The 24,968-nt window shown below is 40.3% G+C and overlaps 1 protein-coding gene across 5 annotated transcripts in view; it reads right to left on the bottom strand.

Moving 5' to 3' along the window:
- GRIA2 (glutamate ionotropic receptor AMPA type subunit 2) overlaps positions 1–22,886 on the bottom strand; it is an 87,127-nt gene extending 64,241 nt beyond the window's left edge. For 2 of the 5 annotated variants that reach the window (XM_041479840.1, XM_041479841.1), the window contains exons 1-2: positions 22,696–22,783; positions 22,233–22,373 (exon numbers count right to left, since the gene is read on the bottom strand). In XM_041479840.1, coding sequence (XP_041335774.1) covers positions 22,233–22,373; positions 22,696–22,783 — 229 coding nt within the window. Of the gene's footprint in view, positions 1–22,232; positions 22,374–22,695 lie in introns of all 5 variants that reach the window. The other 3 variants (XM_041479843.1, XM_041479844.1, XM_041479842.1) reach the window with 2 other exon arrangements.
- Positions 22,887–24,968: the final 2,082 nt, after the last annotated feature.

Here is a 24,968-nt window from a genome sequence, read left to right as displayed (position 1 = left end):
CAAAGCCTTTGCTATAAATAAAAAAAGAATAGCTGAAATAGCAGACTTGATTTCAAAGACTATGTACTAAAGGTCAAAGAGTTATAATATTAATTAGTGACTAGAAGTAAAACCAATACAGCACAACAGAGATCAAAGACGACTTGTGCCCTAATGCTCTCACAGCAGACTGTACAAACCTCTGGTTTTGTGGGTTTTTCCTATACTTTTAGATGTACCTCATACTAACTTCTACAGTATGAGAAATTATATGAAAAGATTGAGTGACCTCATACAACTTTCTATATGTAACAAAAGAAGAAGCCAGAAAGGCAAAATTGTTAACTGTAGATGGAAAGAGGGAGACAGATGAAACAAATATCTATTATTGAAAAAAATATTTTCTGTGAAAAGGAAAGGCAAAGACAAGAAAGAAAACTGCAAAATCATCACTGGAAAAGTGCAATTTATCCAGCAAGTATTTTGTTGTACATTCCTTGCTGTTTTCCCATGCCAAAGAGCTTAACCATTGAAGGTGTCCCTTTTCTCTTTCTGTACTACAGCTAGAAAGAATGCTGTGTCATTGCTGACAAGCTGCTATTCTCAGAAGTGCCTAGCTGAAAGTCCTTTATAAACTGATTTTCTCCCTCAGTTTAATGTGGCACGACCTCAACCACTCTCAGTTTCAGCACATGAAGTTACCCAGCCCTACAGTTCTTTGCCCCTTGAATGGCGATGCTCCTTGGCAACTGGCATTTGAAGTACCTGAAACTGCATTATCAGCTGATACCCAGTGACTCCCACTGGCAGATTCCCTAGGGCCCCCAAACCAGAGAGGGGGCAATGAGAGCACAAAGAAGAGAGTACAAGCTGCTACTTTAGATTCTTAAGCAGCACTGAAACCAGCAACAGGGCTAAGCCCCTTAGAAATCATTAAAATTAACAGAAATCCTCGTAGGGGTAATACTTGCAAAAGACAAAGACTTCCTTTTGTGTTCAAAGGCCTGAAATATTTAACTTTGGAAACCAAGTAATTTACAAATGTAACTGCAGTAGTGAGCCTCCATTATTATCATTAACCATATAACCTTTAGTGGGCATCCATCCTCATGATGCACATTTCAGTCTCATTTTATAAGAACAGAGGTACTGTTGAGTGGCTTCACTGAAAAACATCCTAAATGTACCTGAATGGACTTAGGCTCCAAAGGAGTAAAAGGCTTTCAGGAAAGCCTGACATAGTGCCTATGATGAGATCCCTTCTAACAGGTTCACTTGAGGACCTCAATGCTCGATCCAAGTACTGGCAGATCAGTCAGAGGAGAAAAGCAATCTTTTTTAATGGTCCTTTGGGAAGGCAGGGCTTGCAGTTAATTTGGTACTTTCTGGTATATTGTCTATATTCCAAGAAAGAGTATTAAATACTGAAGGACCTACGGAAGAGGAAGTCATCGTGAATTATAGCCCAGTGCATGGCAGTCTCAGAAAGGAACCCATCAAAGCCCTTTAAATCCCAGCACACAGGTTGTGAGTTGGCAGTGAATGCCAGTTTTTTCCCAAATCGCAGCAAAATGCAGATCACAAAAAAGAGGCCATTAGGTCAGATACAAGCACTATGAAACAGGAGAGCAGCTGAGAGCATCAGCCCTCTTAAGTGGTATAAGATATGTCAGTGTTCTTAATTATATTAGCAGAAATTTGCAATGAGTCTATGAAAATTACAAACTTGGCAAAAGGAAAGGGGAAGTGATGACTAGTCTGGAATAGTGTTTTTCTAACAGGGATTTTCAAAATATAAAGACTGTATCATCCTTCAAATCAAAGTAAGGTATTAAAATGACAGTAAAGAAACAGCATCAAATGCTAGAAGGACTTAGGGCAGCATATTTATAGATAGGAATGCCACTGATTCACTGAGAAAACTGACACCAATGCAGCAACATTATACCAAAACCCAGAAATATCCACTGCTTCACTGGCTGGCATTCCATTAACATGCACACAGCAGCTCTGCAACATTTCTACTGATCACCTTCTTGGCATACCACTAGTTTCTTCAGTGCCAAGATTTTAGGTAGATGATTTTAGAGATACAAATATATGCCCTTAAAGTGAAATATATTCTGGGGAGACATTTCTGTCTTAGATGTTCAGTCATTCCATTTTCTAGACAGACCAAATAAAAAGAAAAGCCAGCTATAGAGATGTGTACTTGCTATTACAAAACACCTGCTGGCATCTGAAAATAAACTAGCAGAAAATCAGGATAAATAAGGCTTGAGGCAAACAATCCTTTGAAGAGAATAATGATGAGATAAATAAAAACAACACATTTCCAGGCTATTGAGGTACTTCAAATGTAAGAAAAGGATTGAGAGCAGAGGCTGAACTAATGGGGAAAAACAAATCCCAAGAAAAACATGACCAAATATTCTGAAAGATATGGGCAACTGACCTGTTTAGACCTAGAGGAAATCAATGACTGCTGATTTAGACAGATTATTAAAGTGATTACAGGTGCACTTTCTGCTCCTTTTTCACATGTCAACATCACAGGGTGAATTGTGACCACTGAGTCAAAATTATTTGGGTTATATTTTTAGCTTTAGGAGAGAAGTGCAGCAGCTGAAGTACCTATTACTGACGTGATACCTAGGAACACAGACTTCACACACTTCATTCAAGTTCAATCACAAATAGTAATACTAAGAGGACAGGACTGGTCTTCTTCATGTCACTCTTCTTGTTTTACAGACTGCTCTGATCCCTGTGAAACTTTTTCATTTTCTAAAAAGGAGGAAGCAAAATTAAATTTCCCTAAGACAGAATTATTATTGGTGGAAGTTTAACGTTTGGTTTGTTGAGTCCAAAAACGCAACTTGAACTAGCGGGAATAACTGTATTTTAAGTTTCTGGTCCTTTAAGACCATCTCAGTTTGATAAATGCCTATTTGCTATTGTCTAAAGAATATTCTGTTTCCCACAAGACCAGATTCACATAATTTAACGAAGCTTTCTGCAATAAACACCAATGACACAAAATAGTAACAAATAGCAGGAAGAATTATTTCACCGTTTAAGGAACCAACCTTCTCCCTTCTTTCGGGGTGAGCATAATCTGGTAGCTGAAGTAACAAACTTGAGAACATAAATCTCCTACTACTGACAAGTTGCTGACACAGGAACCAGCTAAGATCTGTGACTTTCTCCTTTACACTCATTAGTCAAGGTTAGTAGCATAAAATTTACTGGGTCAAAGACTAATGCTACCTAGTCAAAGGTCTATGGAAGAAGATTATGAAAATTCAAAAAACAATCTGAGTTCCTCTTAGATAATAAGAAATGGAACCAGAATCTTGTTAATTGTAACATATCCCTTAAACTTATTCCCTTATGTTCCTAACTACTATATAGCCACCAATACCAGCCACCAGGAAAATATGAAAGTTACTGATGTCAGCAAGGGAAGGATTATAAAGAACTATTCCCATTAATCATAAAATAAACAGTAACTTTATCATTAAAATGTAAGCCCTTTTACTAACATCACCTGGAAATTTAGTATTAAATGGCAGTAATAAATATACTTAAAATATGTATATGAATTTGCATATATTCATAAAGCATATATGCCTGAAGAAAACCCGATTTTTCTACTTTTTGTACACCTTAATGAGACTCTTCTCCAACACAGAAGACACATAAGAGTTAAAATTTCATGCTGCACCCATGCAGGTTGTGGAATATAATGATTTTTGTCTGAAAGCAGTATAATGCAGTAATAAACATAACTGAGATGACCTAAGATTCTTGAATGGAGGTAGTCTATGTTTTTCCTCATTTCCCTTTCCCTCTGATGCCAAAAAAAAAAAAAAAAAAAAAAGAAGTCAGAATGTCTAAGGTCTAAGTCCTAAAACAGCATTCTGGATCACAAGCATAAAGAAAAGACAATTGGAACATTTTTAAAACAACACATCTGTTCAAGGACTTAAATCAGGCAGAGGAAAATTGACTGAATTTTCCCCCTTTCATAAAAATGCTCTAACATGCTTCTCTCCCTTTTTCCTGCCTATTTTATCTTATTATGTTTCTCCCAATCTCCAACTCTGTCTTTTTTCCTTACCCATTAGAAATTTCTGATCGATTGTTTTCCCTCACTCATTACAAAGGAAAAAAATGTCAAAACAATGAATTTTTCTGTCAAACAGCATTCTTACTTTCTCACCAGCCCTAAGGAAATCTAGACTCATTTCCAACTCTGCTGTAGACAACACTGTGACCTTGAGTAAATAATTTAATCTCCCTCCAGTCCTCTTTCGCACTGCGTGTGAAAAGAGCAAGAAAGTTCTTCAGTCTCCCTCATATACTTCAGTTCTGGGCTTTTTGGGCCAAGAACTGGCACTTACTACAAAGCTGTGCAATGCCTAATATAATATCCTTGCAATTCGTTCAGGGACATCCAGACACAAAGTCAGTGCAAATAAATGCAGATGATGCTCTGCAGTACGGGGTAGTTTTTAGTTAGCTGCTGACGGGCTCTATCACCAAATGTACAGCCATCACTTTCAGTAGCTGCTTACAGGCTTTTGGAACACTAAAAAGAGTCACCTCAGATTAGCAATCTCATATTATAGCATTTGATGCAAAAAAAAAAAAAAAATTATAAAAAGGCTATGGAGTTCAAATCCCCCAAAACTACTGACAGATAAGACATCAGGCTAAATGCAATATTACAAAAACTGTTACTCTCTATCACCATCTTCAACACTCCCTTTGGCATGAGAGTATGATACCCTTGAGGAAGATTAAGATATCTGAAATGGAAAGCAGGGCTTGAGAAAATGCACTGATTCACAATCAGATTGCAAGCCTTCTGTACCCTGACTTACAATGGCATGGGTTGCAATGGTGGGATTTACAGGAGATGATCATACACAACTTACATCTGACTGATAGTAGCTTGCATTTGAAGTCAGGATCTTCACCTTTGCAACTGACTGCTTCATGCTATGCTGCAAATTGAGTGGCAGAGGCATTTCCCTTTCCATTGTCTTCCCTAAGGATTAATACTTAAACCATTTATTCCAGAGCATAAACATTCTGTTCAACTTGAGCATAATGGGAACTAAATATTTCAGAAAATAATAATTTAAAACGAACAATTTAATGGAAAAAAATTCCCAAAAAAGCACACAGAAAATAAGACCATAAAATAATCCCTCAAAAATCACTGAGGCTTGAAAACAAGTCCATTTCAAAAATCAGTTCATTTTTAAAGCCCAGTGGAACCCTTGAGAAAAGGGTCAGTCTTCTAAGTATTGTAAAGCTTTTTGAAAATTACCAAACACTACTGTAAATGAAGGACTGACACCAGAAAGCCCTCAAACTGTAGCTTGGTAGCAAAAAGTCACTCTTCAGTCCCATTTATGTTCCTCCTTGAGGGGAAATATCAAATCCCCAACTAGAATTACACATCCCTGGGACAGTTAGAACTCCAGAATAATGCAAACAATGCTGTTCACATTCAGGGCTAAATTAGACCCAGTAAAACAATCAATTTCTTATATAAAACATTTCAATTCTTTTAATGCTTCATAAGGTGAAAAACACAGCAAAGCAAACAACACAAGAGTGCTCCTAAAATAGCAATGTATTTTTCTCCTAGAAAAACTATCATGTCTATAACTTACACATGGATTGAACTTGGCAGCATGAGCATCTGAAACAGGCTCTGGGGTTTGTAATGCCACTCTAATGTATTGCTAGAAGTTAATATTAATAAGAATTCCAAAAAAGCATAGGAAAAACTGCACCCACTTTCCCTGAAGGATACACCACAGTACATTCAGAATATTTTGTCAGAAATGTGCACGAAATTTTCTTGATAGCCCAGCAAATGCATTTTTTTTCTTCTTAATTTTATTCAATTTTTTTACAAACTAGAAAACCTGAGAATTAATGCAACATGAAACCACAGACCACTGCAACCAGAGTAAAAGATCTTAGTATATTACTGGAAAGCAATGTTACACCTTCCTCTGGAGATGCCCTTCTAAACATTTTAAGCTAAATGTAAAGAAAGTCAGTAACATTTGCTTTGTGTTTTGCATATTCTTTTGCACAAAAGTTGTCATCTTTTGCAGTACCAAAAGCATGCATGTAGAAGCATATTGGTTCATATTATCAAATATTCCAGAGCAAAGGCTAAATCATACAAGGAGGATGGTAAAAAAGACACTTCTGACAGCTCTCTGTAGTCATAATTCCTGGAGTGGAAGGCAGGAAATCTGGAACACTGGTGTGAACTCAAGCCTGTCCTGAATTCTGTCACGCTAACAAGGTTTTCCCCTATGGCTCTTCTATGCAAAGAAGAATTTCAAGCTGATAGATTCCTAACACATGCCCCATTCACTCCAGCCTGTGATGGACTTCTGACAGATCATCTGTTCTTCTGGGGGGATCTGCAAAATCACAGGAGCAGGACATAAAGCAGAAAGGCAGATTGAAAGTCACCTACAATATGCCAGGCAAGTCCTTGATGTCCCAAAATAGTGAATACAAGAGTGATACAGCAAACAAGATGAGCCCCTATGCATTCCCCACGTGCTGGGAGACTCCCATTCAAACAGCCATTCACCCTTCCCTTAGAAACATGGGGGCCAAATCCAATTGCCTACTGCACACAGGCCTTGGACTCCATTTTTCCTAAACCACACCTGGGTATTATCTGTGGCCAGCTGGCATAGATCCAAACCTGGAGTGCTGGTACAGCTGGTAACTAAGGATAAAAGCCCACCAGATGACAGCAAGTTATAGGGCATGGACAGAAGTCAGAGAAGACTACTTGCAAGTTGCAAAATAAATACTCAAAGTTTATTTAAAGCTGAAATAACTCATGCTAAGCAGATAATCACCATGACATATCCCTTTATAACAAATATTTTTATATGCCATTGAAAAATGGCTTCACAAATTTTCAGGCTGAATTGTTTGTTTCTTCTTACACTTTTAAAAATAACTTGTTTTGAAGGACTCCAAAAACACAACATCAAGAGTTACAGTATATGTCCTCAAGCCCTTCACAATATATATTACATTTATTAATTTTTTTAAATGGACACATCTCCCTACTTTTAACTCAACCACTTGCAACTTCTGCCTACAAGAAGGAAGTCCAAGGTCATGGTAGCAAGAAAAAGAACGCTCTTCTCTCTCTTCTCTGTTACAATCTAGTTTTCAGTCACAAAATGACTACAGGCTAAACTTCTGCTAAATTACTACCTTCCCAAGTTTCAAAACGTGAAATTAGAAATTAAAGAAAAAACAAACCACTACATTATGAGCTTCAATTGTCACTGAAAAAAAAATCCTTCTTGTGCACATTTTTTCGACCATGCAAAAAGGGTGAACAAAAAAAGCCACTCTGTGCTCTTTGTGTTGATTGAATCTTAAAATGTGGTAGATTATCATCATCCCAGGATGGTATACACCTACATATTTCCTGGAGAGAGACATTTTCTTTGGTTTGTTTCACTTGGTGTTAAAAAGTTGGTGAAAATAATTTAAAAGCTTGAAAGAAATAGCATCAAGGTAATATTTTAGAGGAATCACTACCTGCCATTTTATCAGAAAACTCAACCATAATGCTGATGATTTAATTGAAATTATTCCTTTTTAAAAATGTAATTACAGCTTACCATGAATTAGAACTAGATGCAATTTAAATTAACTGTTTCTCAAAAAAAAAGAAAAACTCCATGACATTCACTATGAGGGAAGATACATGGCTAAAGATTCAAAGATAATGAACCTCAGGAAGAATAATTTTAGGGACAGGGAGGGGTGCATATGCAGACTCTTACTCTAGACTGTTCTGTTCAAGAACATTTCTCTTACATCATGTTTTCAAATAATCTGCAGAAGAATATTTGCCTTGAAGAACAAGCAATGGTTCAACAGTATTTCCATCTGGAAAATGGTCAGAATTCCTATTTTTTTCACTATTCATATTTTCCTAAGGCCAAGCAGTTGATGTATTCCAAATTAATCAGTCAGAGCTGCTAGCACTGCTACCTAAGCAAATGCTTTCAATAAGGACTGGGCGTTCTATTCAATTTTGAGTACCTGTGTTCAACAGACCTAGGAACCCTGGAGAGCACCTCTGGTCTGGACAAGAGATCTTGTTGACATTTGGGAGGGTGACAGAGCACCAACTGTCCCTTCAGAAACACCATTCTGTGTGGGAAGGAAATCCAGACACACAGAAGGCAAAATGGTTGTGTGAGATCGCCACAGATTTAGAACTACAGCCTCTACCTGACATCAGCTGTAGTAATTTAGTCATAGAAAACTCACTGTTTAATTCAGCCCTGTGTGAACTCTGCATAATGTTTATTCTTAATTTAAAATGCCAAATATTTTCCAGGTATTTTGTTTTTCATGCTTACCTGGGTGAGCAACACATGGGCTGAACCACAGTCAGATGCAGGGGAAGGCTAGCACAGGTCCTGTGAATCATCACAGGTAACTACTGCTGGCATGCTCAGGTACACTGAACCTTTCAGGACTCAGCCCTAGAGTAGCTGGCAGAGCAAGTTACATCAGTTGAGTAGAGATTTCGAAGAAAAATGTAGTAAACCTGTTCCTGAGGGCTGCATAATATTTTGTGATCCTTGTTATTTCATTGCCTGTAAAAAGGTATGGGCACACCAGAACAAGGCTGTTCTGTTCATTCATCTTTTGACACCCTCGTTTGCTATTTAACAGCATAGCACTACAGTTATTCATGCTCTTATTCAGACTTACAGTTTTAAATCACTCACTTTTCAGCCTATGTATTAATAATTCAGTCATTGACAAGACTGTTTTGTTTGTAAGCACATTTTTCCTTGAAATGTTCCTTCCTGTGTTTACAGGAAATGAAAAATAGGCGTAGTATATATTATACTGAAATATAAATATATATATAGCATATAGAAATGTATAAAATATATATATTTCATATATATTTCATATATATTTTTTATATATTTCATATATATACTATGCCTATATATGTGCCTCCAAAGGGCAATAAGAACATATTTTTCCTATAAATTTAACCCTAAATTGAACTTCCATTCTTTGTGCTCGGTGATCCAGAAAAGGGAAGGGCAAAAAAATTCAAGTACTTTACTGCTATCTCCTACTTCCTCTTTCAGAGAAATGAACCATGATACGAATTAATGATTCCCTGTGTGAAGATTATACAGGAAAAAGCAAGGTAATCTTATTTTACATGATTTCCAAAAGGAAAACAAAATTCAAAAAACCAATTAATTTTCTCATTTTCTGACAAGCTCCTTCAGCAAATACTTTGGATAAAACAGACTGTCTGACACATCAAGAAAAGCATATTGAAAGTTCAGCATCCATCATAGAAAACATCCTGTCAACAGGTTTCTAATCTTTAGATCTAGTGCCTGTTATCTTAAGTGTCCATAAATGTAGCTGTCCTGACAGCTAAACAGGAAGAAATCTTTACCCATGTAGCCAGAACTAAACATATGCAGACCTCTAGAGATTTAACTCCCTACCTTGAAGGTAATCTAGAAACAAGTGACTAGATGCATGGGAATAGCAAGTACCACGTTGAACATAGCCAGTGAAACTTAAAAAACAAACAGCCTTAACAGCCACCTAAAATATCCAGCAGATCTTACTAACTGTACCTCCAGCATAATACAGAACTAATTAAAAAAAAAAAAAAAAAACTACATTGCAATTCCTCCTAAGGGAGGCAACAACCCATATTTTTTGCTACAATATCAGGTTCAAAACTACAGGTCTACTAGTGCAAATTAAGATGAAGGACTTCAATCTAATGAGAAACCCCAGGGTTAGTACATCCCAGAGGAAAGGAGACCTGACTGTATAACTGCTTGTCTTTTCATGTGTTTAAAAATACCCTCCTAACCCTGGTCCAAACTTGTTCCAAAGGTAAGACAAAAAGTTGGCTCCTCTTCTCTACCACCCTCTGAGCTCCCAGTCTCTCTCGCTTGTTTTTCCACTCTTGGACTGCTCCACCTTAAAGGTGGAAGGTCAGCACAGCACGCAAAGCACCATTACAACCAGAGTGCTTCAACCCGTGAGAAAGCAGCTTCTGCTCAGTAATCCCACTTCCTTTGCCCCAGAGCAGTGAGTCATCCCAGAGGAGAGAGGAGCAGATTCAACTTTGACCCTTTCAATTGGAAGCTTCTAAGCAGGAGCTTTCTGTCACTTAGGCTGACTTGATGTCTGTTCCATTAGGTGCTATTGCCAATGTCACTGAGAGGCAACTGACTCACACCCCTGAGACAGGGTGACACAGATCTTCCATCTTTGAGCTATACCTGGACTCTTGAATGTTCCCACTTTGACATGTGTAACACGACAGTGTTACACACCACTGTTTCCAAACCACTTGGAAAACTGGTCAGTCCTGCAGAAAGTATGGAAGAGAACTAGAGATTCACCACACCTAGTAAGAACTAGCTTAAATTATGTAAAGCCTCCAAGAACTAGCTTAAATTATGTAAAACCTCCAAGAACTACAGAACGAGAAATTAACAGAAACCCCAGAAGCAACATAAATTGAAATGTGCACATCTGCCCCATCTTAAAATTTTGGGAGGATGTATAGGACAAATCTGAACAGTATGAGATTTTTTTGGTCAAAACTCTCCTCCAGCATATCAGCTAGTGAGGCACATCTCTTCCTGGCCTGTCAAATTACAGTTTCTCCTTTGGTCTGTCATACACAGTTAAAAAACTGCTCAGTAACAAGATGAGATGTCTTGAGTTCTACAACTTCAAGCATTCAGAAAAACAAATTAAAAAAAACCCACTTTACATCTCTCACCCAGTGGATCTGTATCCTAAGTGACTGAGTAAGGAGTTCTTAAAATCAAACCTTAAAATCAGAAGACAAACCTAATGAGATGAACTAGGGTTCCTGAAAAAGCTACTTTTGGTACATTTAGCTAGTTGGAAAAAATGAAAGAAGGAAAAAAGAACTCTATAGAATTATAAGGCAGAATTTTTCTCGAAGGGGAAAAAAGTTAGATCAAAAGCAAATACAATTCAATTGCAGCGCACAAAACAGAAGTTGCCAAGCAATCTGTAGTGATATGACTAAGTTAACCATGTGAACATTGCTAGCTTCCTTCAAAGGACATTTACCAAATAAGGCAAATTTAAAAGCACAAATATCTTTCTTTGAAACCACCAATGTGTCACAGTTAAATAATTAGCACAATTATCTTCAGTCTTTTTAATAATCCAGTAGTAGCAACACTAGCTTTGGACAATTGTTTTAAGCACTATGAGGACAGAAGAAGGAAAAAACCTACCAAACAAACAAAAGAAGAAATAAAAAACCCTTCAGAATGAATTGTTGAATTTATGAGAGGAACAGGCCAAGTGAACAGTTTTCCTAACATGTTTGTTTTTTAAGGCAGTTGATACTTAGTTTTTAAAATGGTTCCTATGTATCGCAACACGCACATCTCAAGATGTCATGTAACAATGAAATACTGCAAAAGTCGAACACTGCAAGTTCCTGGAATACAAGATAAAGCCAGAAACACTGGCACAGGAAATCAGGATTCTGTGTAAAATAAAAAGTAAATAAAAAGAAAATCAAAAGTAAGGCTAGGAGTTACAACAATGACAGAACCACTGTACTCGGGCTCAGCAGGAAGCTGGAAACACTTCCATACAGAAAGGCAAACAAAAATCTTGAAGTAATCTTTTTTGCATACCCAGAAGAACAAAACTAGATGTAATAATGCTAGAGGTCCTTCAGTGTTTTGGAACAGGCACATACAATCCTTGAATCTGTGTTTATTTGGAATGTCAAAGGCATGACTTAATATGATCTGCATTTTCCTCACAAAAACCAACTAATTGCAACAATACTTACAAAAATGTCAGAGTTCCTAAAAGCTATTTGGGTGCTTACAGACTTGTTCTTTTCTTATGAAACTGAGGAAATTACTGACGTTACAAAGTACATGTTCCAAGCACCATTTCAAGCACTGGAGTACCTGAAGGACCTTCATAGGCTGCCAGATGTGCCACAGAACTTTTGACACTCCCATTTTCTGGAGCTGCCCCTTGAGGTTACACAAGACAGCATGAATATCATAAACAGGGTCTTGAGGAATTTTAACTGCAGGTGAATTAGAAGTGTCCTCCAAAAATGGACACCTTGAAGAATATATTCTGGTTTGATCATATTGAAATAGAAGTAAGGAGATAAGCTCCAAGAAACATTATGTGCTCCATTTGCTTACAAAATCAGTATTTGCGGCCCATAGATGCTTGCTTATGTCAACAGTAGAAGTATGCTACTTGGTTTTACACAGTCAAGGTAAAACACATTTCACTACAAGTAAAAAAGGAGTTAAGAGAAAATTAAAATTTCAAGTTTATGCACAGATTTCATTAAATAATAATATCCAAGATCAAATGCAAAAAAAAAAAAAAAAAAGGAGAGGAGTAAGCATTATGTTTTTTCCCTTCGCCTACAGAAGCATAGGCCAAACTCTTCCATTCTTAGCAGTTTTATTTACATACTTAAACTGAGTTGAAGCGGTCTAAAAATTTTTCTAAATTAGATTTTCATACTGAAACCTGACAAAGAACTTAAGGAAAGCACAAAATAGGTAAGAAACCCCCATCAAACAACCAACCAACCAAAGGGTCGTACACGAACACGTGCCAGAAAGTTTGTAAAAAACATTGTGTAGGTCAGAGAGGTGCTCAAACATTATTGCCCTTTTTAGGAATTGTTTAATCTTTCTTTCCATATACAAAAAACCAAATCCATTTTCCACATTTATACAGAGAAAGTAAGTAATTTAATTTTTTTGATTTGGTTGTGTTTCTACTAGCATTACCAGAAGCTTGAGCATTTGTTTGTTTGGGTGAAAATAGCCTGTTCTTATTGGTCTGGACTCCAGATCACTGGATCAGGTTGCTGAATACATCAACAAATCCTATTAGCGGGTAAAAGCACAGAATGACTTTTCAGTCACGACTCTGCAGAATTTCAGCATGTTCCACTCTCACCAAATGAAAGCACCTTCAGATGGAGCAGATGTAAGGCTGTGAGTGAAATTAAAACCCCACTTATACTGCAATATATAATATATAGTGACTCATATTCTCATCTTCTTGATCCCTCAAATCCATCTAGTCCTTCAATATAATAAAATTATACGATTAAATTTCCAACTCTTCAGTTAAAATGGCTTCAAAAGTTTAAAGCTGTGTGTAAGTCTGGCCCATTAATATTTGTTGGTTGAGCAATTGTTTAAATTTTTATAACTGAATTTTCCTAACAGGGTCTTTTCCCCTATGCTTTATCATGACAACAAAGGGCAAGAAATTTTCTTCCTGCTTCCAAAATCTCCAAGTCAATTTTTCCTTCCTGCATCAGGCAAAATTTAGGATTAATAAGGTTTGTTTTAACAAAAATTAATTGAGGCATGAAAAATGAAGAAGAGTAAGAGACAGTGAGGGATTCTGACATCAAAACAAGTGCTAAGGGCATTCAACTTGAAAATTAAAGACAAAGGTCTAAAATTCAGGTCTTCTGCCTGACATGAACAAGAGAAATAAAATAAATAAGATACATCCTGTATGATTCTGCTAACCATTCCCTGTAATTCCGCTGTGGATCAATTCTGCTCTTGCTTTAAGTAGCACTGGTGTAGCTCGTTCAAGCACGTGCCTGGTATGCACTAACCATGCAAATTATTCACCCTGCTTTACAAATATGACACCTGGAATAAACTCTCAAATATCAGTAGGTCTCTGCCCAAGGTACAGTCACGCAGGAACATTTTGCTGCTTGCCAGAACTCACATTTGTACAAAGAACCCCCTCTGAGAATGTAATAGCACAGTGTAATGGAATTTGCGACTTTCATAGAGGGGAAAATAAAAAAAAAAAATATAAATCAGCATTTTGGCTTGGAAGACATTTTGTCAAAAAAACCCTCATAACTAGTATCAGGAAGAAACATTCTGAGCAAACTATCCCTCAACCACCTCAATTTCAAAGATTTATGAGATTATTGAACAAATTAATCTGACTTGTTCAGAGCTGTACTGTCTATTTCATCAGCATACATTTGCAGACATTCTGAGACAGTTTACACATATACTAGGAAATACAACACATTCAAATAATTTAGATCCACATTACATGCAATGGTAAAGCATATTAGCATTTTAATTTTATGGATCTAAACCAGAGTCCTACAACTTCCAAATACATTCATAAAAGGCAGAAAACCAAAGAAAACAAATCCCTTCCCCATGCTGCAAAGCAGGTGCAAAGCTGTTCTGCTGAGCTCTCTTGCCCTGTTGCTGACATGAGCCCCAAAAACAGTCTTCTCCATACAAATCATGAGAAAAATCTCTGCATTACCTGTTATTGCTATTTAAATTTTCTATTATACCATGTACTTAGAAACAATCTGTTGTTTGCCATCCTCAAAGTGCATGAAAGAGAATCAGTGTGTGAAAGAGAATTCACACCTTTTGTAATAAACAGGCTTTTTTTCCAGCCCAAGCCATGTTTGCAAACTTCTAAACTCTTTTATACTGAGGAGAAATTACAGTGGCATGACAGCCTTAACCACAGCAGCCTGAAAAACTGCAGAATGAAATAAATTATGTTTTTTTCCAATATTTTTCCAGTATTACCTGGACTTGAAATTAAACTGAATAGGTAATATAGCATAGTAAACTCATGTTCATATACCTATTTTGAACATTTTATAAAATCAGCCTCTGTTCCTCATTGAGGAACTCTTCTAACAGTTGTATGACTACACATTTATGAGTCAGGGCATTTGAACATTTTACAGAATTTTGCCCTACTCTTGTTCACTGGAAGAATCTTTGTGGGAAAATATGCCCATTTTAAAACACAAATGGCAAAATACTCTTTTATTTTTTTTGTTGTTGTTGTTAACAGTGAAATGCAAACACACTTATCTTCTGTAGTTAAGTCATGAAGATGCAATTTCCACGTGCAATAAAGCCCAGTAAGTTGTTCATGGACTAACTGAAGTGACTGTCAATTCAATTACAGAGACAGCCTCCCAAATATACAAACCAACCACACTGATTCAAGAATTAATACAGATCTGAATATTTTTCCTTGGATATAAAATAAAACAGTAGATCAGAGTTGAAATAATACATTTATTTAGCTTGAGTCTGTCACCTTTACTTGAACTGTAGATAACATTTCAACCCTCAAAAAAATCCCATTAATTTCTCAGGTTTGGGAGCAGGTGGTGGGAGATAGTAATAGCTGGAGCTGAACCACATCTTGCTGTAGAATCACTGTAAATATCTCTGCCTTTTAAAATTTTTTTTCACACTTTGATAATGTGACTAGCCATTGGAAAATGCATTAGGTATCTGTACATTAAATCAGGTTCAGGACAGGAATGTTAACTCTGTATATTCATTGCCCAAATCGGGACTTTGGCAGGGGGAAAAGGTAAACTCCCCATAAACTGACTGACTTGAGACCTTTTTTTAAAACAATTTTTAAAAAGACAAAAAAAAAAAATCAAAAATCTGTGGTGGAATAATTGTTAAGCAAGGAGGCACAGCAGTGCTGCATTAGAAAGTGAAAATTGTTCTGTGATGGTCCTATATACAGATAGATTAAAAAAACACCAAACAGTATTTCAAAAGACATCTATACCACTCTGTAAGTGCATGCAAATTAAAGACAACAGCTGTATTTTAAGCACAGTTATTGATTTTAGAAGGTTCAGTACAAATTTGTTCAACATGTGGTTATTTAAAACCTGCTTGCACTCCTTACTGTTGAGCTGGTTCACAGTATGCCTTCACTATGTTTATCTGATGATTTTATTCACTCTTTAATGCTTAACCATACAAAATTCATTATTGAAATTATTTACTAATTTAAATAAAAGCTCTTTTTTCAGTTTTAACAAGGTTACACTTTATATGCATTTGTAGCCAATGCAAATTCTTTTTATGAACCTACCAAAGAATAACATTAAGGTTTCAAGAAAAAATAAAAATGATGCTCCACAAACCTATATATTTTATATGAAAACATACAGACTTCTGCCCTAAACCTTTTCAGAAACCTACTTGGCAAAAGGAATTAAGTTCTTGTCCACAGTCTTCTAAAAGCAGATGCCACTGTATTCATTTCTGATAAATGTAATGATCAGTTAAAAAAATAATGGGACATATCTCTTGTCCATTTCAGAAATAGAAGTTTCAGTTCAGATAAAAAAACCATGTCAGACAAAAAACCCATTCACATATACATATAGAGAGAGCTTGACCTATGCAACAGCATTTTTTACCTATTTGGGTATGTTTTCAGTGCTACTTTCAGTCTGACCTGACATTCCTTGGCTTGAGCTGTTGTAACATTGTTTCCAGAATATGGGCATGAGCCTTCAACATACAAAATTTTTAATTCAAGCATCTGGCTCACAGGCCACACATGACTTAAAGAGATAAATTAACTTACTAGTAAGTACTCTCAGATAATCCTCTTCAGAAAATGAATTGTAGAGTTTACCTAATGTCCTGCTTTTGATTTATCTGACATCCAAAACAAACTGCTCTTCACTCTTTTAAATATATATTTGTGTACCCTTACACGTACATTTGTGTATACACACATGCATATCTATCTTTATATGTACATATACACATTTATGTTTACTGTGGGTTCAGTCCTCTTTTTAGTTTCCTGAAAATTAGTCCTATCAGCATTTAATTTCAATTAATAATTTAAAAATATATTTTCCTTAAGAAGACAGTTTTTAATAATTTAATCATGTTTTCACAGAAGATGCCTGATAAATTATGTCATCTGAATTTTCAAAATAATGATAATAGAATAATCTTTACCTGTTTAATGCATTTTCAAACTAATACATTCCCAGGCGTTATATACTCTCCTAGTAATTACTGAGTGTTCAAAAGGAATTATTTATTTTAAATATGCCTTAATTCTCAAAAGTGTTTTAATCATGAGAAGCTTGAAGAAAAGAACTAATGAAACCAGCAGTAACAGCATCACTCAGTGCAGTGGTGCTTGGTTTGGGTACATAACACACACAGGATAGTAACGGAAGTGTTATGTACACAAGGAGTTAAGTACATCCCCAACTACGTGCAGTCAAATCACACCTATCAAAGTCAGTGTAAATTAAAACTTTCATTAGCATAAACAAAAAAAACCTGCATTTTCATATTTTATATATGAATAAAATTACATATAAACACATGCATTGAAGAGACTGACTGATGATATTGGTTTATTTCCAAGCTTGACTGGCATATTTAAGGCTTCATTGCCAAACTACTCACAAACTACTATTAAACATAACTCACTTTCAGATTTGTAGGAGTAAAATATATATTTGTACTGTATTCAAAACTGCATGGTAAATTTTTTCAGAAATTATGGACAAAATTATTTCCACAATCATATAATAAGAATTTGGAAAGTCAAGCAGGTAAGAGAAAACGGTTGGGTTTGTATCTGCCCACACTCTGGATCACGGCTGTGTGAAAATGGTCTGTGAGCCAGGCACAAAGACGCACAGCAGGGACAGCTCTGTCACACAATAAATACCCCAGGTTTCTTTATGAAGAACTCTCGGCAGTAGAAGAATGTTTAAAGTTTGCTACAGAGATCAATTTCGAGAGAAGAAATATTTTGAAAGAAGAAAAATCACAGGAGGCTACATCCTAGTTTTATTGTATCATTTTACTGCAGAAACTCATCTGATCCTCACCATTTTAATTACAAGGAGGCACAGAACCTATTTCACATCTGCTCACTGAGCCTGAGAAATGTTTTATAGTGAAAAGGAAATGAGAAGGACCAAGAATACAAATTAACTGAAACACAAGCAGCTAATAAATTCCTCCTTTCCTTAAAATCAGTACTAATAATTTATTGTGAAATACGTTTTAGGCTTGGTCCACAGTAATTTTAATTCAAATAAACATGTCTAAATTTTTTCCATCCTTCCCATTAAAGGATATTTATTTTTGCTTATTCTTTAAGCATTTTGCCAGCATTCTGCTCAATGCTATTTCTTTAAGAATGAAAGCTATAGCATTATATTCCAAAATGGTTGAGGAAACCTTGGCCATGACTCTCAAGTTGCAACATGCCAGATATTCATACGTTTTCAAAGCTGCTGGTTGAAGATATAATGAAAGGATCTAAGGTTTATGCATGAATCAGCATCCCCTTGTCACAATGTCATGGTGCAGTGATCCCTGCAGAGCTGTAAGACTTGATTTAAAACAGCAAAGCTCAACACTGACTCTTGAGCCAGCAGGATTAAACATCCAAGATTGTACATATATAACCTCTGTGCTCAAACTACCATACAAAAAACTTGTTATCGTTATGGCAGTTTTATAGTACTCCATAGGAACCTCTCTTTAAGTGACCCCAATATCCTCTCAATTCTAAAATATGTGAGAACACAATACAACCAGCCCAGAAGCTGTCGGTAGGCAGATTTAAGAGGAAAGGATTTCATCTTCATCACTTTCCTTCTTACTTATTTTGACAGAATTAAAAACTTTTAAGAAATCTGGTATCACTAATGGTCAATGCTCCTTCAATTAGACTAGACTCAATTACACTGTGCTGAAGGACAATGAAGTCCAGTGGTCTGGATGTGTTCCAGTGGTTTGGATATGTTCCATTCTGCCCTGCGAATTGCCTCCAATGCTGTACTTTTGCTCCAGTTGTTAAGCCAAACAGAACCAAGGAGGTTCTGTTAGAATGAACCAAGAACACACTGCTAAGCCCAGCCCATTTCTCTTGAAAGCTGCAACTGCAGTCATGGCAGAAAACACTGCTCTTAATTGTGCCATTACTCTGAAAAAAATGTGCACCACCTCTCAACCTAAACCACCAGGCTTCCTAGTGATGCTGACTTACTAAGTGTCAAACTGCAATTAGATTCCAACAGCTACTCCCACTGACCTGTCAACACAGCAGTCCAACAAACTAAAGTGACTATTTTTATGGCTGCTTTTTGAACATAATTGTGTTCCTTTCCCACGATACATGAAAGTGGCCTGTCCACCTTGGTCAGAATCAGTAGAATTGGGCCCAATTTGCTGTCAGGCAACACATCGTGACACGATCTCTTGGTGTTGAGGTGAAATTCCCACTGAAGTGCAAGTCATTACATGAGTTAAGGCCACCTACTCACAGAGTGTCCGCTCCACTTCTACACCCATTTTTTGCCCATCTTTAAATGACTGAGTAGCATCACTGCTTGGAACACCACTCAGGGGTACGTGACCATCTCCTCCTCTCTGAAGTATAGGAAACTAATTTCAAAGTAGTACCAGCAACACTGGTTCATCTAAAAACCATTTGCTCCTTCAACACACTCCAAGCAAGCACCAAAAATTAGTTTGAAGACTTTTACATATTTTTGCAGAGGGCTTTTTGTTTGCTTGTTTGTTTTTAAAGCAGATGGAGTAGTGTGCTGTTGCCCTGAAGCTACCAGGGGTGGGAAGGAGGCAGGCCGAGCCCCAGTGGGATGGCACAGGGGACCCCAGGACCTACCAGCTGCCACCTGTAGGTGCCAGGTCGGGACCAGCGGGCAGGGCACCCCACCTCTGCCACACCAGCCAGAGCTTCTGCAGCCTGAACCACGGCTGGCTCAGGGGTTTAAATCAAGAGCCAAAATATTTCGGTGGCCAGTTTGGCACAGAAAAAGGTAATAATTTCTATTATGGTATAAGCCTGTACATTTCGTGCAGGACGACTGCCTTGTTGGAGTGAAATACCCAGGTAAATACTGAAGCATTTTCAGATTCAGATTATCCTATATTTTTGTGACCTTCTTTTACACCTGCATTGTTTCATAGTGCTGGCTTGGGGCACAAGTTCTTTGAACACTATTCCAGAAATAATAAAAAAAAAAACAAAACAAAAAAAAAACAACCCCCCCCCCCACCCCAAAAAAAAAAAAAACCCTAACAAAACCAACCTGCAGAATGTGCACTATTTCAGATGAGAACAAGCATAGAGGGAACAAAAAGAGATGGATTCTTCTTAACCATTTTGCATGCAGTGCTCTGCAATCAGCTCCTAAATTCTACTTCTTGTAAGCCAAATATCTGTCTCCGGAACTCCTTGTTCTCCAATCAAACCCTTCTGGAAATGTAATCGAGGGGATACTGTACATATTTTTAGCACATGCTTCATTAGTCAATTAAATCCAATGCACAAGACAACTTGACTACATCAGTGGTAACTGAGGTGATGATAAAACAAGCACATTTTAGTGTCTTAATTTGGAGCTCTTTGAACCACTTGAATGTCAAAGCACGGGACAATGTTCAGACAAAGGAAAATCCAAGACATGGACGGCATCCATCTCCCTTCTGCTGGAAGCCTCGAAGTCCACCACTGCAGTCTACAGCTGACACATAGCATCTGAGTTTTGTAAAAGCTCTCCATGAGAGACAAGAGCAAGGCTAGTATATGCACACAAATGCTGGCCAAAAGCATTTGATGATCTTGGAGAAAAATATGTAACCTTTAGTTTCTCAAAGAAAAGGTGACTATGCTCGTCTCTACCGCTAGCAGGAAAAATCTGGTGTTTTGCAAAACGTGTTTTCAGGGTTTTGTTAACTTTACAGATTTGAGAAACATATTGTCACATTTATGCAGGATGCCATGTAACTGCTACACTTACTTCATCAACAGTCCGAGTAACATTATCTGCAAGTACTGACCACGTGCGGTTCTGGTTGATACAAACCCCCATTATTTAAGAAAGGAAGAACTATCCAACACTTTGCAAAGATTAACAATTTAGCATTACTGTGGCTGATTACATTCTCTGACCTTTTTTGCCTTCAGCTATGGATGCTATATCCTCCTACCCTCCCACATGCCAGTGAAAGCTCCTTGCGTTGAGCTCTTGCACCACCTATCCCAGCGTCCGTGCCAAGCCGCCCCTCTTCAGCACCACCGCACGGGGTAGCTGAATGGGGGAATAAAACAAGGTCGCCAATGGAGGAAAACTGCTCCCGCTGACAGCTAATCTCCAGATGCAGTGTCCCTTACGTCTTTTTCCCAGGAGGGACGGGAGAACGCCTGGGGGAGCGGGCGCTGGGCGGGAGCGGCCGGCACGGCACCGAGCGCGCTCCCCGCTCGCTGCAGCCCGCGCCGCTGCGGGACCTCCGGTTCGCCTGGACCGGGCACGGGCGGCGGGGAGGGCAGCGGGGCAGAGGCGGGCACGCCTCAGCGGCCTGGGAACGCCGGCCGCGGCTCCCCGCTCTCACCCCGGCACGGGCAGTGTCAGCCGAGCCTGGGCGCGCTCCGCCCGGCCGGGCCCGCCGCTCCGCGGGGTCACAGGGCGCCCGCCGGCCCGAGCCACAGGAGGCAGAAGCGCGCACCGCTGCGGGACTCGCCGCCCGCCCGGGGCTCCCGTCTTCGCGCTACCGCCACCGCGCTGCCCCGCCCCGCCTTCCCCGTCGCCTGCCGCGCAACGCATGTGCTCCGCGCCCCGCGGCACGCGTGCGGCCGGGCCCCGCCGAGCCGAGGGCGGAGCCGGGCATGGCCCCGCCAGGAGAACCGCGGGGGCGGCGGGCTCCCGGCGAGGCAGAGCGGGCGGCGAGGGCGGCCGCCCACGAGCGCTGGGTGCAGGGGGCGAGCGGGCGGCGAGATGGAGAGATGGAGAGATGACGCCCGCAGCCCCGCGCGGCGTAAAATGGCTGATCGCCCCCCGCCGCCCCGCTCGGCTGCTGGCCTGAGGGGGCCGCGGCTCTGCCCGCGCCAGTAGCAAGGCGCTCCTCAGCCCGCGGGCAGCCCTGGGGCGGCGGGGGAGCGCTGCGGGCAGCCCCGGGGCCGCGCAGCCTTACATAACGCGCGGGGGGAGCCGCCGGGAACCATCTTACACCTCCCGGAGGGCTGCGGGGGCGCACGGAGACCCCCGCGCCCCGTCCGCACGGGGCCGGGCGCTCCCGCACCTGCTCGGCGGCGGGGCGGCTCCCCCCGGTACCGCGCCCCGCACACAGCCCCGCACCCCGCGCACACGCACACACACGCACACACACACACACACCCGCACACCCCCGCACACACCCCCGCCGCACCGCTCGCAGCCGCCCCGCCCCCGCCGCCACGGCAGGCTGGCAGCGCCCGCTACTCACAGGCGTTGGTGACGGCGAAGCTGTTGGCCACCTCCAGGTTGTCGATGTGGGGAGTCAGCCTGAACTCCGAGGTGGAATACTGAACCATCCCTACCCGAAACGCGCTGTACTCCTGATCGGCGCCCCTCGGGAACAGCCCCCCTGCAGGGAAACACACACGCGTCAGGCGGGCGGGGGCACCAGCGGAGCGGCGCCGGGGCCAGGTCTCTGCCCGCCGCGGGGCTGGGCTGGGCGCGGGTGCCGGAGCGCTCCCGGCCGCGGCTCCGTCCCGTGTCGGGGGGCGCGGGGGCCAGGAGCTGTGGTCGGGGAAAAGGCGAGGGGACCTCGCCGGCGCCCGGCGGGCACCGCGGTGGGACTGGGAGCGCGGCGACATGACAGGAATGCCCGAGTGACAGCGGCGGGGATGAGGGATCGGAAGATCCGCCGGGCGGAGAGCGGGGTCCCCCCAAATGCGGGCACCTACCGATCTGTATGCTGTTAGAATTGACCCCCCAGATCAGTCCCCACAACACAGGAGCCAGGAAGACAGAAATATGCATAATCTTTTGCATTTCCAGGAAAAGTAGAGCATCCACAAAGCCACGGAAACAGCCTTTTCTTCTTCTTCCTCCTCCTTCTCCTCCTCCTCCTTCTCCTCCGCGGAGCGCGCTCGTCAGCAAATTAGATCCCGTGCGCTCCGGGCGAGCGGCCGGCGGGAGCAAGCGAGCCACGGGAGGGAAGGAACGAGAAGAGCCCCGCGGCGGGCGCGGGAGAAGCCGCTGTCCGAGGAGCTGCCGCTGCCGCGGCCGCCGCCGCTCCGGCGCTGCTGGCGGCTCCGGCGCTGAGCGGGATGGAGGTGCCGGCGGTGCCCGCTGCGCTCCCGCCGCCCGGCCCGGCCCTGCCCTGCCCTCGCACGCGCTCGCCCGCGCTCCTCGCACTCAACGGGCGGGCGGCGCTCCCGGCGAGGCGGCGGCGGCGGCGCCTGCGCGGAACCGCCCCCGCGCGCCGCGCCCCGCCCCTCCGCGCGCCCGCCCCGCGGGTCCAGCACCGCGGACAGCGGCCTCGCTGTGCGGAGACCGCTCACTTTATTTATCAATCTATTTATTTATTGGTTTATTTATTTATTTCACTGCCTTCCCCAGGATGCAGCCACCTCACAAATGCACCCGAAAAGCAAATTTTGTTTTGTTTTGTTTTGTTTTGTTTTGTTTCAGCTGCTGTACCCAAACCAAACGTTAATATGCAGAAAGAGTTAAAGCCATCCTGATACTTCATTTCCATGCATAATGGGGATTTTTTTTCCTTTTTCTTTTTTTTTTTCCCCTTTCCAAGATGGGTTCCAGCTGTATTAGCTAGACATGCTATTTACTGCAAGCTAAATTTAACATTTCTCAGTTTGGCACGAAGTCTGTTGCTCCACAACACACAGGCACACACACATTTTATATAAGAAAAGGCACTGTAGCATTCCTGTGACCATGACAATGAATTTGCTATTAAGTAATGATTTTCTGGCATATTTTTTATTAACTTATATTTAGTTAATAATGCTGGAAAATATCCACATAGGAAAAGATACTGATCTTGCAATTACTTACCTTTCCTCTTTTTTCTCCCTTTTTATTTTTATTACTATTATTAATTTTTTTAAATTCTCCTTTCCAGGAGGAGGGTGTCAAAGCTCCAGGTATTCAGATGTCAACACGAGTACATATCCTGAACACATAGGAAGTTGGTAATTTTAGTCCCTTTACTCATTACTAATTCATGATGAATTTTGTTTCGTTTGAGTCATTTCACCAGGAAATCCTGTGCAAGCCTTTTTCTGTACTTGTCTCATCTTCTCTCTCTCACCCACAAAATGAGATGAGCCTGAAAAAGAGAGCAAGCTTTAACACCCTGAGCATAAAGCCCCTATGGGCTTATCTGGCTGGAATGGCAGAGTTGCTACAGCCCTTCCTCACTTTCTCCCCCCAGTCTGGTGTCTCCCAGAAGCCACATTTTGCACTGCTTCATAAAACCTACTGTTGAATTCTGTGAAAGGGGCAGGCAGCATCACTGTGAGAATCAACAGATTAAGCTGCCAGGGGAAAGCTTGTATTCAGGTCGTCCTCAGTGCATCCCGGACAATGAGATGTACAGACATTTACTTTTAATAAATATTTCAATGCAAAACTGCCAATCTTTAAGAGAAGCATAAATAAATTGTATGGGTTTTTTTTTTCACTGACATCTAAAGTATCCCCTTATGTATAAAAAATGAGGTTAAAATGAAGGACAAATTTCAAAGATCTCTGTATTTAATTTTTTATAATAAAACAAAAAAAAATCAAATTTGCCAATATACATTATAACAGCATAATTAAATAAAATATAAGAAGGATTTGGGTGAAGTAAGACATAAAAATGAAATAATTGTTGTTGATTTTGTAATGCATATTTTTCCATTTCAGAATTGTGAACATTTACATATGTGAATGTACTACTCCAAATTTGTATCAACACATCAGAACATGTAGAAAAAAAGAGTCAGACTATGTGGCCATATTCCACTGTTGGTGTGACAGGGAAAAATAGAAGATTTCAACTGATATGAGTAAGTACAAAAGGACAGTATGGGCGAGTCAATCACCAAGGAAACAGTTCAATCACAATTTAGTAATAGTGAAAAATGTCAATAATAAAATAAGTCTTCTTCAACTGTCTATTTCTTATAACTATCCTATGCTAATTGAAAAGATGCAATTGGGTAAAGGA

The sequence above is a fragment of the Pyrgilauda ruficollis genome, unplaced genomic scaffold (genome assembly GCF_017590135.1).
Source record: "Pyrgilauda ruficollis isolate IOZ18807 unplaced genomic scaffold, ASM1759013v1 scaffold5, whole genome shotgun sequence".
In the NCBI taxonomy this organism is placed as follows: domain Eukaryota; kingdom Metazoa; phylum Chordata; class Aves; order Passeriformes; family Passeridae; genus Pyrgilauda; species Pyrgilauda ruficollis.
Note: the sequence above shows the minus strand (reverse complement) of the source record. Positions and strands in the feature narration are given on the sequence as shown.